The sequence below is a fragment of the Lepidochelys olivacea genome (assembly GCF_965140295.1).
Source record: "Lepidochelys olivacea isolate rLepOli2 genome assembly, chromosome: 14".
Taxonomy (NCBI): Eukaryota; Metazoa; Chordata; order Testudines; family Cheloniidae; genus Lepidochelys; species Lepidochelys olivacea.
Window position 1 is genome coordinate 2,197,697 of NC_140424.1, and position 17,934 is coordinate 2,215,630.

The 17,934-nt window shown below is 47.1% G+C and overlaps 1 protein-coding gene across 5 annotated transcripts in view; it reads left to right on the top strand.

Moving 5' to 3' along the window:
* The window catches only part of RNF213 (ring finger protein 213), a 91,441-nt gene that overhangs the window by 49,416 nt on the left and 24,091 nt on the right, over positions 1–17,934 (top strand). For all 5 annotated transcript variants that reach the window (XM_084646960.1, XM_084646961.1, XM_084646957.1 and 2 more), the window contains 15 exons: positions 644–4,240; positions 5,740–5,882; positions 6,193–6,288; positions 6,793–6,911; positions 7,777–7,899; positions 8,913–8,989; positions 9,830–9,977; positions 10,512–10,647; positions 11,110–11,301; positions 11,651–11,790; positions 12,519–12,673; positions 13,087–13,305; positions 13,774–13,955; positions 14,876–14,996; positions 15,919–16,019. In XM_084646960.1, coding sequence (XP_084503086.1) covers positions 644–4,240; positions 5,740–5,882; positions 6,193–6,288; positions 6,793–6,911; positions 7,777–7,899; positions 8,913–8,989; positions 9,830–9,977; positions 10,512–10,647; positions 11,110–11,301; positions 11,651–11,790; positions 12,519–12,673; positions 13,087–13,305; positions 13,774–13,955; positions 14,876–14,996; positions 15,919–16,019 — 5,549 coding nt within the window. The remainder of the gene's footprint in view (positions 1–643; positions 4,241–5,739; positions 5,883–6,192; positions 6,289–6,792; positions 6,912–7,776; positions 7,900–8,912; positions 8,990–9,829; positions 9,978–10,511; positions 10,648–11,109; positions 11,302–11,650; positions 11,791–12,518; positions 12,674–13,086; positions 13,306–13,773; positions 13,956–14,875; positions 14,997–15,918; positions 16,020–17,934) is intronic.

Genomic DNA, 17,934 nt, shown 5'->3' on the forward strand with positions numbered 1-17,934 from the left:
TGTACATTGGCCAAACTGGACAGTGTCTATGCAAAAGAATAAATGGACACAAATCTGACATCAGGAATCATAACATTCAAAAACCCATAGGAGAACACTTCAACCTCTCTGGTCACTCAGTAACAGACTTAAAGGTGGCAATTTTGCAACAGAAAAGCTTCAAAAACAGACTCCAGCGAGAAACTGCTGAGCTTGAATTACTATGCAAACTAGATACCATTAACTTGGGCTTGAATAGAGACTGGGAGTGGCTGGGTCATTACACATATTGAATCTATTTCCCCATGTTAAGTATCCTCACACCTTCTTGTCAACTGTCTAAATGGACCATCTTGATTATCACTACAAAATTTTTTTCTCCTGCTGATAATAGCTCATCTTAATTAATTAGCCTCTTACTCTACCTTTTCATGTTCTCTGTATGTGTGTGTGTGTGTATATATATATTATCTTACTATATGTTCCATTCTATGCATCCGATGAAGTGGGTTGTAGCCCACGAAAGCTTATGCTCAAATAAATTTGTTAGTCTCTAAGGTGCCACAAGTCCTCCTGTTCTTTTTGCGGATACAGACTAACACAGCTGCTACTCTGAAACCTGTTACCTTACAATGGTTTATTTATGTTTCCCCCTCTCTTATAGATTTCACATGGACAGAAGTATAATTTCCTTGATGTGTTCCCCAAAATAACATGTAAGTCCCCCAAGGAAGTCCTGGATATGGATGTGCAAGGAGGCCCATCTGAGTACAGCACAGAACCTGGAATGGATCAGAAGGAGTTTTGCAGTGAGGCCTTCCAGAGACCTTTCCAGTACTTGAAACGATTTGACCGTGGGGATAACCTTGATATGTTCTGCTATGAAGAAGGCTCTGTTGAAGGGACCCCAGTGGAGTGCCTACAGCTGTTCCTGATACATTGTGGGGTGATAGATCCCACCTGGTCAGAATTGCGAAACTTTGCTTGGTTCCTGAATGTTCAGCTGAGAGACTGTGAAGCTTCTGTTTTCTGTAACCCTGCCTTTGTCCAGGATACTCTGCAGGGTTTCAAAAATTTTGTGGTCACCTTCATGATTTTAATGGCAAGGGATTTTGCAACGCCCACATTAAACATTTCTGATCAAAGCCCAGGGAGGCAAGTTTTCGACATGAAAGGAGTCACAGAAGAGGATCTTATTCCTTTCCGCATTCGGAAAAAGTGGGAGTCTGAGCCCCACCCATATATTTTCTTCAACGAAGACCGTGTATCCATGACGTTCATTGGCTTCCATCTGCAGGCCAATAATAATGGTGGCATTGATGCCATTAATCCCATGAGTGGCAACATCATCAAGAAAGATGTAATGTCCGTACAGCTGTACAAGGGATTGGTACTTCAGAGAGTTCCCTTCAATATTAACTTTGATCAGTTGCCCAGAGATGAGAAGCTAGAGAAACTTTGCTTGGTTTTGGGAATCCAGTGGGCAATGGACCCTGATGAAACCTACGAGCTGACAACAGACAATATACTCAAGATTTTTGCTATTGAGATGCGATTCAGATGTGGCATCCCGGTTATTATCATGGGGGAAACTGGCTGTGGGAAAACAAGGCTTATAAAATTCCTGTGTGAGCTGCGCAGGAGTGGTGTTGATGCAGAGAACATGAAACTTGTGAAAGTTCATGGAGGCACAAGTGCAGAGATGATATATGCCAAGATCAGGGAAGCAGAAGACATTGCTGTCTCCAATAAGCGGCAACATCAGTTTGACACAATCCTGTTTTTTGATGAAGCCAACACGACTCAAGCCGTCGGCAGCATCAAGGAAGTTCTGTGCGACCGCACAGTAGAAGGGCAGCCTTTGGTGAGTGGCTCGGGTTTGCAGATCATTGCAGCGTGCAACCCTTACCGTAAGCACGCAGAAAAGATGATTCAGCGTCTGGAGTCAGCTGGTCTAGGCTACCGTGTAAAAGCAGATAAGACCAAAGATAAACTTGGCTCCATTCCACTGAGGCAGCTTGTGTACCGTGTCCATGCTCTCCCTCCAAGCATGATCCCTCTGGTGTGGGATTTTGGGCAGCTGAACGATATCACTGAAAAAATATACATACAACAGATCGTACAAAGACTTACTGAGTCGATACAAATATCTGCAGCTGAAATTGGGGTAGTAACAGACGTGCTTTTTGCCTCTCAGAGGTACATGAGAGGAAGAAATGATGAATGCAGCTTTGTCAGCCTGAGGGATGTGGAGCGCTGTGTGGAAGTTTTCAAGTGGTTTTACAGCCACAGTGAGCTTCTGCTAAATAATTTGGAGCAGTATCTTGCAGAGAAGGGGTCTGATAAATGTAAATTAAAGAGAAACAGAGTCATCTGGTCCTTAATACTTGCAGTCGGTGTTTGCTATCATGCATCCTTGGAAAAGAAAGAGTTGTACAGAAGTGTTATCTGTAAGTACCTTCCAAAACCTTATGATAACCAGAAAGGGATTCTGGAAGAAATCAGCCTAATGCAAGATCTGTTCTTGAGTGGAGTGCCTCTGAGAAATACCATAGCAAGGAACTTAGCCTTGAAGGAAAATGTCTTTATGATGGTTATCTGCATTGAACTTAAAATCCCTCTGTTTCTCGTTGGAAAGCCTGGGAGTTCCAAATCCCTTGCCAAAACCATTGTGGCTGATGCCATGCAAGGGCAGGCTGCTTATTCTGATCTTTACAAGGAAATGAAACAGATCCATTTGGTGTCTTTCCAATGCAGCCCCCTCTCCACTCCTGAGGGAATTATTGGTACCTTCAAGCAGTGTGCTCGCTTCCAGGATGGAAAGAACCTGAAGGAATATGTCTCTGTGGTGGTGCTCGATGAGATTGGGCTAGCAGAAGACTCTCCAAAAATGCCCCTGAAGACCCTGCACCCACTCTTGGAAGATGGTTGCATTGATGATGTTCCGCTTCCTCACAAAAAAGTTGGTTTTATTGGGATCTCCAACTGGGCCCTGGACCCCGCCAAGATGAATCGAGGTATCTTTGTATCACGTGGCGATCCCAGCAACAAAGAGCTCATAGAAAGCGCAAAGGGGATCTGCTCTTCAGAGCGCATCATCCTGCAGAGAATCGAATGCTACTTTCCCATCTTCGCGGACGCATACGAAAAGATTTGCAAGACCCAAGACCGAGAGTTCTTTGGTTTGCGCGACTACTACAGCCTCATAAAAATGATTCTAGCTTTGACTAAAGCCTCAAAAAGAGAGCCCACACCTTGTGACATTGCACAGGTTGTTCTCCGTAACTTCAGCGGCAAAGATGACATCAATGCCTTAGACATATTTACATCTAGGATCCCAAAAGAAGGAGAAATACACGCTGATGATGTCAGCACCATTGATCTGGTCCAGCAGAACATTCGCAGCAACAGTCAGGATGGTGAGTGCAGATACCTGCTGGTGTTAACTGAAAATTATGCAGCGCTGCAGATTCTCCAACAGGCTTTTTTTGCCGAAAGACAGCAGCCAGAGATTATCTTTGGCTCCAGCTTTCCCAAGGACCAAGAGTACACCCAGATCTGCAGGAACATCAACCGTGTGAAGATCTGCATGGAAACTGGGCAGATGGTGGTCCTCCTCAACCTGCAGAATCTCTATGAAAGCCTGTATGATGCCCTCAACCAGTATTACGTGTACCTTGCTGGTCAAAAGTACGTTGACTTGGGCTTGGGGACCCATCGAGTGAAATGCAGAGTGCACCCAAAGTTCCGTTTGATCGTCATTGAAGAGAAAGAGGTAGTGTACAAATGCTTTCCCATCCCACTGATCAACAGGCTTGAGAAGCACTACCTGGATATCAATACCGTCCTGGACAAAAGGCAAAGAGACATTGTGGAGGAGCTAATGAAGTGGGTGAATGACTTCATAGCCTTTGATACAGAGAAGCATCTCATGGGCAGGCAGGAATATAGCCCTTCTGACGTCTTCGTTGGTTACCACTCTGATACCTGTGCCTCAGTCGTCCTGCAAGTGACAGAGAAGCTGAAGCAGAGGTGCCGTCCTGATGAACTGATGCCAAATGTGCAACAAGAAGCCCAACTAGTGCTGCTGAACTGTGCAACACCAGATTCTGTAGTTCGCCTGGGCAGCTCGCGGCTGAGCTCCTGTGTGGCAGATCATCTGGCCAACAAATACTTTAAAGAGCAGCAGCACACCTCTCTTGTGGATTTCCTCCAGACTCACATCCATGCAGAGTCCAGACGTCGCACAGTCTTCACGGAGGTGAGTCTTCCTAAAATTTTTCTCTCTCTCCAAAAAGATCCTCAGGTCTACAAACTGTCCGTGCACTAGGCTTTTGAATTCGCTTTGTTGGTAATACAGTATCAGTTCACGTGGGTAGGGGCGATGTGAGCCTTCTCGCTGTTTCAAAACCTAGATCTGCCATTATAGTGATGTGGGGTGAAAGGTGCATGTCAGTGGTCATGCTGATTCATCCTGGAGCCTTTATTCTCTGTGTGGCTTTGGCATCCATGAGGTAGTATTCCCAGACGCTCTCTAGAAGGAGATTTTTCAAGGGCACAAGTAGGAGTTAGCTGCCTAATTGCCCTTTGTAAATCTCCCCCTCTAATCACTCAGCCAAAAAAAAAAAAAAAAATTAGCCCTTACCAAGAGCTCCAGATCCAGGAGGGCCAGAGGTTTATGATACAGGAGGAGAAGTAATTGAATTGAAATGAAAAGGAAAACTGACAAAGGCACATCCTATGCAGCTTTGTTGTAGCCGTGGCAGACCTAGAATATTGGTGTTCCACCTACACAGAGCTCTTCCTGGGGACCTGCTCTTCAAAGCTTGTCTCTCTCGCTAACAGAAGTTGGTCCAATAAAAGAGATTACCTCACCCACCTTGTTTCCTAAATGCGTGTCCTGGCGATATATTCTTGTGCCATGTGAGAGATCTAGGTTTAGGTGTCCCTTGTAGATGTTAACATCTACAGCCACGCATGGTGGGATGGGATGGGAATGACAACTCCACTTGTGTAGTGCAGGACTCAGAAAACCAAATTGTTCACTCCTCAATTTTATGCTGTTAGTTCTGAGCAGCAGCAGAGGCAGACAGTGGGGTTATTCACAGGAGAAGACGACTTTAAACAAACAGGCTGGTGGAGGTGTCGTGGAGCAGACTGTTTTTTTTCCCCCCTTGCCCTTCCTTTCAGCTGTCAGAGGACTTCAGGTTTTTCAGACGCTTACTGGCCAGACACTGGGTACAAACGAAGTTTATGCACAAGATCCAGGGCAGCACCCTGGTAAAAATCTTTGCACCCTACTCCTCCCACTTTCCAGCACTGTGGATGGAAGGATGGTGGGCCTTCTGACTGGGGCATATATTGCCTCTAGACCCTGCAAGTCAGAGCCTCCTGAATACTTGTCTTGTCTTTTTTGTATCTGTCTCTAGCTAGTAGGTTTAGTCCTTCAGTTAGTCCATGTGGAGCCTGAGAACTCTCAGACTTCAGGGGCACGTTTTATAAAAAGCAAAACCAAAACACATCCTTTAACACATTTCATGAGATCAGCATGTTGGGTTTTTTTAAAAAAGTGTAAATATGATGCAGTTGAGACCCAAGGATCAAGAGTGCTCAGAGGAAGAGCTCTAACAGAGAGCGCCTTACAAATGAGGGCCTACGGCATCGTTCCAGAGCGTAGGCAGGCAAATGCTGTCATTCAGTTGTGACTTTACCTTGTTCATCTTTGAGCTAAGAACTCACATTGCAATTCTTGTCTCTAAGATCACCACTTTCTCCAGGCTTCTGACAGCCACTGACTCTGAGCGTTTGAAGGCAGAAGTGCAGGGTAAGGTTCAGAGCCTCTCCATCCGGTCCTGGTCCCTTCAGCAGTTCGACACAGAGCACTCATTCCTGAAGGAGATTCGGTGAGTCTGTCTGCCTTATCCTACTCTGAAGAGCGGACACTCTAGGTTAAGTTCAATGATGACAGATCATTAGAGCAATAAATAAATACCAGACCAAAGAGAGGGAGGGAAGGTAGAGTGCAGAGCTGAGGAGTGGGGTTGCTAAGGTGACTCGGAGCACAAGTTATGTTAATTCCAAGTTGTTGGGGCAGGGGAATTTGTTTTTAAAATGACGCTATTCTTACACAGTTGGATATTTAATGTCTTGTTCTCTCTGCAAGAACCCAAAGCTCATATGGAACCATTTCCTCCATCTTCTTTCTGCCCCCAGGAATTTCCTTGATTCTACATCTGGAAATAAAATCCTAATTATTCAGACGGACTTTGAAGATGGTTCTCAAAGTGCCCAGCTCATTGCCTCAGCCAAGTATGTCACGCGTGAGATAATTGCTGACTGTTGTAATGTCTTCCCCAGTCTTAACTTAGCGCGTTATTGGAGTGTCACTCATTGGGTCCTCCCACTCTGCAATCTACCATTGTAGTAGATTTGATCTAACTTTTGCAAGGGCCAGCCATGCTTTGGACAATGTTAAAAAAGACAGATCAAAATGAAAACTGGTGCACAGAGCTGGGTTGACTTGTGCTCCCTCTTTGAGGTAAGATTTATATTTGAAAGCTTAGAAATGCTGGGGGAAGGAGGGGATGTCTACCAAAATGAAGTTATTTGTGACAGGGTCAGGACAACCTGCTGTAGGTCTGAGAGTCCCAGTCCATGTTTGCCTCTTCCTGGGGGAGAGGGGAGGAAGAGAACCCTGTAACCTTTGACCAGCTTTGTGGAAGGAGGGAATATGTGCCCTGGAAGCCTGAACAAGGTTGTCTTGTTCAGGGCACTGTACTGAACTTGTCCTCGGACATTTCCCTTCCCTTGTAGATACTCAGCTGTTAATGAAATCAACAAGGTGGAGTTGGGAGAAATCTCAGTCTTTGTCTACTTTATCACTAAACTGTCCCGGATAGAAGGTGGAACCTCTTACGTGGGATTCCATGGAGGTAAGACTGGCGTTTTCAGAGCTCAACAAGTTTGTTCATTTGAACCATGATAAAAAAACTGGAGTGATTTTCATTCGGTACGTTTTGCTTGTAAAAAAATCCAGTGTCCATGCTTCCTGCGGCTTACCAGAGCTGCCACAGCTTGCTACGAGCAGCACCCCACCTGTATCCTTCCCTGCCCTGAGTCCTCCTAGTCTCTTCTGGAAGGATCCCTTATTTCTGTACTCAGTGCTAAATAAATGCTCTTCCAGTTTCATTTGAGAGAAACACAGCTAGAGCATGACCCCAGCTGTGGCCCCTTCCTCCCATGGCTATCTCATGAATAGATCCCAAGGCTCTATTTTTCCCAGCAAGTCCTCCACCAACCCTGTTGTGCCCTGAGGAGTCTCCTTGTTTTAATTGATTTCAGAGTAGCAGCCGTGTTGGTCTGTATTCGCAAAAAGAAAAGGAGGACTTGTGGGACATTAGAGACTGACAAATTTATTTGAGCATAAGCTTCCAATGAAGTGAGCTATAGCTCACGAAAGCTTATGCTCAAATAAATTTGTTAGTCTCTAAGGTGACACAAGTCCTCCTTTTCTTCTTGTTTTAATTGCATCCTCAAGGCCCCCATAACATGCTTATCCTTTCAGTCGAGGAGAATCGTACACTACTGTATCCAGAGCAATCACTGCAACTCTTTAATTGATGGGAAGGATTACTGTTCTTTGATACAAGAATCAAACCCTGGCAGTTCAGAGCACAAACCCCTAGCCTGTTGGACCAAACCTCTGTTTGTTGTTTAAAGGTGCTGGCAGAAAGTTCTTCAGAAGCTTCTGTGGAAGAGCATGTTACAGACCTGAAATGTCTTGTTCTCTGTTTCCAGGGCTGTGGCAGTCAGTGCACATTGATGACCTCCGCAGATCCAAGGACATGGTCTCTGATGTGACTGCCCTGAGGAACCTCACTATCAGCCAACTGTTCTGTGAGGATGTGGACAAGCCTGAACGTAAGCCACATGCTGGGCATTCCAACAGGAGTGGTGATGTACCCTAGGGGAACAGGATGAGAGGTTCATGCATCCCAGACGTGCTGATGTGTGGAGATCAGAGAGTATGCAGAGGAAAGAAAAGCATTCACATTCAGCACAGAGGTTCTAATAAGAACTTAAGTATTATAAGAGTTTTCAAAACTGTGAGAAATACCGTAAATCCGAAGTAACTTTTGTACACTGGGCAATAGCTATTCATTTCTGGTAGAGCTAATCCATGTTTCTGGGCATACTAGACATAAAATCTCAATTTATACTTTCTTTGGAGGGTGCTGAGTTGGCTACAGATGATGCACTTGCACTATCCCATCATCTTTGAAGACCTCCCTTCCAGCTGCAGGCCATCAGTGAAGTCATTTTGGTGGTTTCAGTTTAAATCCCCCATTGTCTTTTGTCACAAAACTGTGACACTCATGCTGTTGGGCACCACTGGTGCACCATGTCTTAGGACTGGAAGAGCAGGGTGTACTGCATTTCAGGACTCGGTTATGGGAGAAAGGGTCCTAGGATTTGAATAATGGGACTTTTGCCACTCAGAACTGCACTGCTCTGGTTAAGTGTTGAGGGAAGATCAACTGGAATGATTTGACACTGGAAACAATTTCTCACGGTCTCGTTTAGATTTTAGTTCACCTAAATATGTAGGAAAAAAACATTCTACTTTCCCCAATTTTTCCTGCTTTCTTTTTTCAGTAGAGGACTGAGAATACAATGGCAGGTATGATGCCAGAGCCTACCCCCCGCAGCTCTGAAATCATAGTCACTTGCTTTCTCTCTTTCCTTCATGAAGGCCTGCAGGATCAGCACCTGTAGCTGTGCTTAGAGAGCCATACTCGGCAGACATTTAGGTGATCTGAGACTATAGAGGATCTAGGGCTTTAGTGTCCAGTCTGTATTAAAAACTTTCATCCCATTGCCCTAGCAGTGAATTACTTTTCTTTCTAATTCGAAGTTGTGTATTGTGGTTGTAGCTATGATAGTGGATGGAGAAGAGCAAGAGGAGGAGATGGAGGTTGAAACAGCAACGTCTGAAACAGAGGAATGTGATGTAAGTTCGGAAGCCATTCGTTTTACTTTGAATGACTAAATATGCCTCTCTACTCTCTCTGATAAGGTACATGACACATTTTATACCCAAAGTCATCTCTGACCCTTGCAACTCTGATGTTATCCCATTGTTGTTCACATCAGAAATGCTGATGATTGAAAATAACCATTAAAGAATGATTCCATACATCATTCCAGGGACTCACCTGGGCAACTCTTTGTCCCTCACTTTGAGTCTCTGTTGGCTGTTTTAAAGGCCTCTGAGTTGTTTTTGACTTTCAAGCTGAGGCCTGCGTTTTAGAACTCTTAGCTTTATTCATTTGCCATTGTGAGTTGGTATTTGCAGTTGAAACCATGTTAGTATCGAACTCCTGTTCATCCTAATGAGGGAACCTGGGCAAGAACCTTGGTAGTGCTGGCTTGTGCTCATCATACTTTATGTGAACTCGAAAGAATGTGTAAATGTCAGACTGACTGTGTCCTGCTGAAGTCTGTGTTTCCCAGGTTGTCTTGTTGCAGCTCCTAAGTTAATATTATCACCTCCACTTCTGATTTCTGAGCTAGCTGATTATCCAGTGGGAATCTTGTCCTACCTTTCAGTTAATGTTAGGTGGAGAGCCAATTCACAGCAGTCACAGGAGGAGTATGTCATGTAAAACATGTAGCCTAGTGTAGAAAAGGCTGTCAACGTGAATCAAAGGTGAAAGGAAAGGAGGAAGACAGGAGAAAAGTTGCATATTTACATAGGCATGTTAAAACGAATATAGTTGTAATTTAAAAAGGGGAAACGTGCACGATCATAGAGTAATACCAGGTTTGTTTTCCTTCTGTACCTGGAAAGACTCAAGTCCTGGACACCACCACTCTCCTGAGGAGCTGCGTGCAGAGTGCGGTGGGAATGCTACGGGACCAAAGTGAGGGCTCCTGCCGTAGTACAAAGAGGATCGAGATTCTTCTTGGCTTTCTGTCTAAAGAAGATGATTTGAAAGGTACGAGTTCCCAAGGGCCTTGCCCTGGGTTTGTAAGGGGGGCTGAACTCCCTTGTGAGGCCCTCTGCTGAGTGACATTCACATCATGAGAACTGGATTCTGCCCAAAGACCCAGGGATGAATCCACTATACAATTCCAGGGTGGAGAAATACTTGGAGAACTCTGCTTTGCTTGGTTTAAGGTGGTGAGTAATGCCCTTTCCTCTTTTGGATCTGGAGCTTTTCTGAGACTAGGTAGCTGGATCCAGTGGAGAGATCCCCAGGACCCAATAGTGTCTGCACATGGTCTCCAGAATTATGCACACCTCACTGGAGTTTGTCTGCATATATTTTAATTCCATTCTTGGTGATTATGCCTTGCCTGGGGTCTCAGATCTTGGACAGCAACCTCAGGAGGTGCTATAAATCGGCCAGCTTCCTTGGTTGACTGGGTTGTGGACGAAAACTTGGAGAAACTTGCTGTTAGTCACTTCAGCATTTGGCATGTGTGCGGGGGTAAGGAAAAGGGGTTGCTGAGCTCTGTGCTCTTTCCAGCCTCCTTCCTGAAGATAGTGAAGAATCGTCTCTTCAGCCTCTTGAAGAAACAAGAAGAAAATCCCTTTAACTTGAAAGACTGGGTGCTGCGGGAGGCTTCGAACCTTAACGCCCTCCAGGAGGCTGGGACTTTCAGGTATGGACAGCAGCTAGACACATTACCACTTGGCAGCTTTTTAAAAATACCGTCTGTATACATGGTAATGATAGCAGAGAAGGCACGTTCATGTGCTCTGAATATTGGATCTATTTAAGAATGGTGTAATAGTCTCAGCCCAGTGCTGGTAACTCTCTAGTCCTGTGTTCTCCTTGCTTCATCGGGAGCATGGCTTGGGCATTGTCAGCTGGATGGGCAGTGCCAGGGGAGGGAGACCATAAGTGCACTGTTACACTGAATGAAAACAGCGGAGAGAAAACCACACACCAGAGAAGCAGGTGGAGAAATGCAGGATTAGGTCTCTCTCCCTTGTTTACAAATGTAATTGAGCGGATTTCCCCTTGGAAACGTCCAGCAACAGCCACATGTTGACTTCTGAACATGCAGATCAGCAACGCTCACTCTCTACTTTGTCTGCGTCCGTGTCTCTGTCACCCACAGACACACTCTGTGGAAGCGAGTCCAGAATGTGGTGACTCCGTTCCTGGCTCATATGGTGTCAATCACAGACCGAGACTGCAACCTGGAGTTATTGGTCAGGCCGAATACAGAGGGCTGCGTGAAACATCTATGGATGTTCATCTTCAGTGATTTGAACCTTCTGAGCATCCCTTACAACGTGGGTAACAGCAGGTGAGCTGCCGAAAACTGCAGTGGGAGGGCTGGGGTGAGCAGCACTGAAGGCCGATCAAGTTAATGGCTCTATATGGGCATGGAGAACTAACACACAAGTTATTTTCTCTTGCAGCATAAGGGCCAGGGAGGACGTGTAATCGACGGGCCCTACCAACACTGTTCTGTGATTGGCAGGACGGCTTGTGTTGTCCAGTCCTACAATTCTGTCCCTCTCTTCCAAGTGCTGAATGCCTTGCTTTTGGCACTCAGCCCCAGCCACCTGCTTGACACTGACCTGAGCCCCCCAAGTGGTAGCACTGAGCACTAACTGCCCACTGTCTTCTGTTTTGCATGTGCCCCCGCTCAGCTCTCAGACCGAGACGATTCTGGTGCAGAACGACATGAGGGTGCCTGCACATGCCGGCAATGAAATGCCCTTCAGCTGGAGGATAAAGGATTATTTGGAAGAGCTGTGGTTGCAGGCTCAATACATCCCAGGCACTGAAGGTGGGAGCCCAGTTTGAGCTCAGTAAGGAAGAGCATTGCAGCTAATTCCTTTGCTGAAAACCCTAGGTTGTCACTGCAACTATTTTCTTATGACCATGAGGCTGCTTTCAGTGCCCCTGTCCCATGTAAGACACTAGAGTGCTGCGCATCTAATGTTATCTTTTTCATGGTCATTCTCTCTCATTTTCTGTGCCCCCCTGTACTGGAAATACCTGGGAATATCAAGAGTTGACGTGTCAGTGGACCCCAGTACTCTTGTCTTTGGGCCAGGTCCTGCCTTCAAGTCCCTTACCAGGACATGGGATCCCATTCATGGCAGACAGCAGAGTACTGTGCTAAGGGAAGATGGGGTGTTCTAAAATTAGTCGCTCAGCTGCTACAGCGATGAGCATAGACTGATGGTCACAGAAATGGGGAAATATGGTGGCGTGGTTTCTGCTCACATCTGTTGTGCTGTCCAGGTAAACGTTAAAGATCTCTGGGCCCTTTACAAAGGCAGAGAGAGGTGATCTCGGTGCCTGACCAATACCCCTCCTCAGTAAAGCGGGCAGCAGCCTTTGGGGCTGTGAGGGGAGGTAGCGCTGAGGTACCACAGCTGGGTGTTTTGTTGACACTGTCACTGCCCCCCACTAGTTAATTCTGTGCCGCAAAACCCTTTTGGGAGGGGAGCTGTAGCGAACTAATTTTCCTTGTAACATAAAACTTCCGTTTGCATCCTGATGTTCCAGGCCATACGGAGAAGTTTGTGGGTATCTTCCAGAAGACTCCACTGGGCGAGTTTATTTCCAGTCTGGGTGAGGCAGAAAGGAACATGCTCTTTCACTGCTATGTCAGAGACTTCATCCTCCTGACCATAGGCCTGTCCTCTTCTCGGGAGTTACAGGTCAGTGTTTGAACCAAGGACCAAGAATAATTTAGATGTGGGAGCAGAGCTTATTTCATACATGATACTGAAGAACGTACGCTAGAGCTTTCACCTGGCCTCTTTCTCAAGGGACTCAATCTGAGTCCCTCTTGTGGAGGTGCCCAGCAGTTGGATGGCAAAAAGAAGAAACAACTTGCCACTGGAACCACTGTTTCAAATGGTACTTCCAGAAAGTCACCTGGTCACCTCTGTTAGGAGCACCTGGGGACACTGACATGATAGCATATTTACTGAATCCACTCAGCAGCAAAGATTTGCTCAGTAAAAAAATATTTAAAGTCATTTTCTCTGTATAGCATTTAGGAGTGTTCTTGTAAGCATTTTGGGGCAGAGAAAACTTTTATTTTCCTTCTTTTCTTTTAAATGTTCAGTTTCTGCAAATCGCCCTCTTATCATGCATTGAGGAACTGAAGGCAGCATCCATAGGCGGAGAGGAGAAGATGCTTTCCCTGCCCTGGGTCCACCTTGGGTACCATCAATTTAGGAGCCGGCTGCAGAACTTTTCCAGGATCCTGGCTGTGAACCCCAGTGTCCTGAATAGTCTTCTCTACCAGGCTGAGAAAGGACGCACTTCGTCACCTTATGAGATGGTACGGTGTCTATCTGGCATGATGTGATTCTTAGCCCTGGGAGGAAGAGAGCTCCAACTAGCACAGCTCCCCGACATAGCAATTCCGTTCCCTTTGATCTGTCTTCCTATTTCAGAAGCAATAAAGCACCTGCAACAGTGGGAACTGAAAAATAGACATGGGTCTTTAATACCCTGGATATTCAACCCATTATCAGATCTGCCCTGTAGTAATGGCAAGGAATAATTCATTTACCACAATCTGGGTTAATCTCTGAGATCTCCTAATGACCTGAGCCAGGGGCGCACAAATCCTGGAACTCCAGGAATGCAAACCAGTGTGCACAGCACTCATGAGTAACCCTACAATAACAAACCAGAGCACACAGCCCACTACTCACAAGTAGCTGTGAAACTGAGCTGGGAAGAGGATGTCACCTTTCCAGCTGTCAAGTTATACTAAAGCCTCTGTGTGCATGTGCCTGTCTAGGTTCTGGATGTGTTTGCTGCAATGGCTTGTGCTGAGATGCTGGAGGATCAAGTGTTGAAGTCCAGGCCACAGATTTGGCTACAGCAGGTGAAGAATCTTCATATGCCCATTGAACTTGTCTGTATGGAGAGCTGTTCTAAGGATAGTGGAAGTCAGTGCCATCAGCTGCTCCAGGAAGTCAAGTAAGTAACATGGACCCACTAAGAATCTCAGTCTTGAAAGACTCCTTGTATCTTGCTCTTCAAGGGGAAGATGTCTAATATGGACTGAATGTATCTACAATACTGTTGTTCTCGGACTAAAACTGTTTTAACCCCTCCAGGGTTACTGCTGGGCTGCATTGATTGTCATTTCCCCAGAACGTGTCTGTTCTGCATTACAGGGCTTTCTCTATTTTCCCAAGTTTATAATAAAAAAACAAAACAAAAAAAACCCAGCAGATCCCATTCCAAATGGGATCCAGGATCATTTTAAATCTGTGGATGAAATCACTGGGTGGGTCCTGGCGCTTGGTAGACTGCCACTGTTGATGTTACAGCTCATCTCCACATTAATCCCTCACGTACACTGACTCTGGCAGACATTTGGAGCTTCACCCCAGTCGTGCTTCCTCTCTGAGGACGGTCCCAGACAGTTTAAAATTATCTAGTGTCTTAGGAAAACAGGAGCAAGTGAGGGCAAGGAGAAACCCTATAGATAGTGGAGATCTCTTATTAGCTCCGTGATATAGGAATCAAACCTATATAGGGTTGTCCTTATCCACAATCTAGTCAGCATATGGTTGTTTACTCGTATGGTGGTAGCACCTAAGAACTCCACTGTTCTAGGCGCTATATAAAGAGACAACAAAAAGGCAGCCTTTGCCCCAAGGAACTTGCAATCTAAGTATGAAATGAGACAATAGAGAGATACAAGAAACAGTCGAGAGAAGCACAAGGAAACAATGAGACAGTGCTTGTCAGCATGAAAAGCAGTGGTCCTATCACACTGCTCTGACTTGATGTTCTGATGTTGCCTTTTCCCTTCCTCCTCCCTATTGCATTAATTTCAGCCCAGGAGGCTCCCTTGTGATAGTATTGTAACTGTGCTTTCTCTCTGACAGGCTTCGGTGGAATCGGGTCTTCTCTATGTCCCTCTTTGTGGAACACATGCTGCTTGGGACTGAGTCCCTGATTCCAGAATTGCAGGATCTGGTAAAGAGACACATCTTGCTGCTAGGCAATGTAAGAACATCCTCATTAAGCAACATCTGGGGTTGAAGTAGGGATCCCTCCTCTCTTTCTGAAAGATTATTTGAATTTGCTAAAGGAGTGCTATCCAAAACCTGTTCCTGGTCATTAGTTACAAACAGAGCTGGATAAATCCTTTAGAACAATGAGTTCTCAACACATCTCATCTCTCCTTCTCTTCATGAATTGCCTGCAAACATTGCGATTTCCTCAAATTGTCCTTCATAGCCAGTTTCACAGATCCAACTGTGTAGCTATAGGAGGCAGGACCAAATCTGTCAAATCTGTGGACTGGATATGAGACCTGCCCTCTGAAAAACCCCTGCTAGTTCTGTTCTGCATGCAGAGCTGCAGCCAGACTTGCTGTTTGCAGCCAGTCAGAAATCCTACTTCAGATATTAAGAATCTTTTGCTTCCATAAGTCAGTTGTCATTCTGAGCTGTCTGTAGGAGCTGCTGAGCTCCCTGTTGTTTTGCTGAGGCTTCCTGCTTATTTCTTCCCCTGAATGAAGGATCCACATCCCCACAGACCCCAGCTAGAAAGAGATCACCCAGGCCTCCCTTTTCCAAAGGTGAGTCACAGAAGCAGGCAAAAGAAAAGCCTAAAAAGGAGAAAAATCTGCAACAGCACCCAGAGGGGAGCCACACAAGAGTGGTGCTTGAAAGGCCACCCTGTCCCCTGCTCCCACAGCTACTGCAATTTCAGATGCCCCCGACTGCTCTCAAGAACTGTCAAGCCAGCTGCTTTTCCCTGTACCAAAAAGTGTGGTGATAAACTGCTGTGCTAATGTGAACAAATATATATAGGCATTGCTGGCTGCATTTGAGGGTTTTTCCTTCCTTTTGCTTCTCCTGTCCCTGGAAATCTCCATCTAAAGCAGCAAAGTAGAGTCACTTATTGTTGCCCTCCCTTCCAGTGTCTTCAGTGGGACTCTGACGTCAAGACTCATAAAACTTTCACTGCAGTGATGAAAGTGCTGTACCAATGTAAGGAGGAAGCCAACGCAACTATTTGCAAGTAAGGTCATTGGGATGGGCATGTTCCTAAAAGGGTGTGTTCGTAGGTTTACACTAAGCGTTGTAGAGTTTTGCATTGAGCCTGGAACAGATAGTGTAGCATGCAGAGCATGTGGGCTCCGGGGTGAGGAGCGCACAGTTCAGCCAAGACACTGACAGGCTGAGCCTTGGGAGATCGGAGTCCCTACAGAGCTTGTAGCGGGTGTGCAGGGACAACCTTTTCATCTCCTTTTATGAGACTATAGTTTTGTATTTTCCCAAGTGTTTTTTTAACATATTACGCAGTAGGCTGACTTCCGTGAATCCTGTCATTACTTCCCACTTCCCTCTTCCTTCAGCAAGTGCGAGGCAGCTCTCTCATGAGCCTATGAGCTTCAGCATAGATTGAATGAATGAAATTTGCTGCTGTTGTAGGAATGGGCCAAATTTATCCCAAATGTAACTAGCGACCATGAGTGGCGGGTGAACTGCTGGCTTGGGGAGGCGAGCCCCGGCCAGCGCTCTCCTTCTGCCTGGGGCCTCACCCCTCCCACCTCCCTTCCCCCACTGGAGCCCAGAGGGCACCCCCACCAGCTCCAGGCCTCCCAAGCGTCTGCCTCAGCCCCGGAGCGCCCGGCTGGTGGGCAGGCAGTGTGGCCCCCAGCCTGAGCCCCGGAGCGGCAGGCAGGCAGCTGAGTGCGGCCCCCAGTGCGGTGGGTGGGCGGGCGGTGTGAGCACCGGTTCCAGCCGCCTGGCGTCCCTGGCTGCAGGCTCTGGCCCACAGTAGTCCCGTCCCGGGGCAAGGGCACCAGAGCCCTCCCAAAAGGGGAGGGGGGAAGGGTGGGGTGGGGTCCCTGCCCGAGATGGAGGCGAAAGCAGCCTCCTGCCCGTGTCCCAGGCCCCCCCAGCCAGGGCAGGTGGAGGGACCCAGGCTCCTCACAGTGGTCCACGCAGCTCTTCCCGACCCGGCTCCAGCTGGTGTGGGCGGGAGCCTCAGAGCCGCAGCCCGGCCGTGATAAGAGCTGGGTGGACAGCTGTGTGGAGCCGCCACGGACCCTCTACCTGACCGTGGTGCGGGGAGCCTGAGCAGCCCCCGGCCCGTGTCCCCGCCTGCCCGGGGCAGGTGGAGGGTCCACGACTCCATAGCTGCTGCGTGGCTCTTACTGTGGCCAGGCTGTGGCTCTGATCCCCCACCCCTCCCAGGCTGGAGCCGGGTCAGGGAGAGCTGTGCGGGCAGCTGTGGGGAGCCGGCATGGAGTCATGGACCCTCATCCTGGAAATGGGCCAGGGCTGCTCTCAGCGCCCCAGGCAGGTGGAGGGTCTTCTGTGGCTCCCCAGCCAGGCTCCTCGATGGCCTGGCCGGGAGGGAAGAGGAGGGGAAGGGGGCAGGGTCCACCCTGGAGAAAAGTGGAAGGGCTATGGCCTCCTGCCCCCGCTCCTCCTTGTTCCAGCCCACTGGCCCAGGGCCCCGCCCACATGGGAAGGAAGAGCCACGCCCACAGCAGAGCATGGTGGGAAGCAGGAGGGAGCCTGGGGGTGGAGTGGGCAGGGCCAGGTAGGCAGTTTGGGTAGGCTTAGCCTTCCCCCGCCATTGATACCCACCGCCCATGAATATGTAGGATGAACTTCACCCTTATATTCTCTAGGATGTATCTCTGTGGAGTAGGTCAGCTGGAGGCTCTAGATCACTTGGATTATCTGTTTGAAAAGGAATCTAGGCAGGAGGATAAAAATGTCCTTTTGGTTTCTTGGCAAAGGAGAAGCCAGTAATATTTGTCACAAGCACTTTTACATGCTTAACTGTGAAAATAAGAGAATAACATGAATAGATTATTCCATATGTTGCCCTAATTTACCTTGTGACCTAATTTTGGTGGGTGCTTACAAATGCCAGTGCAGGGTTCACACTGAACTGTAGCAATTAGTTCTCTACCTGT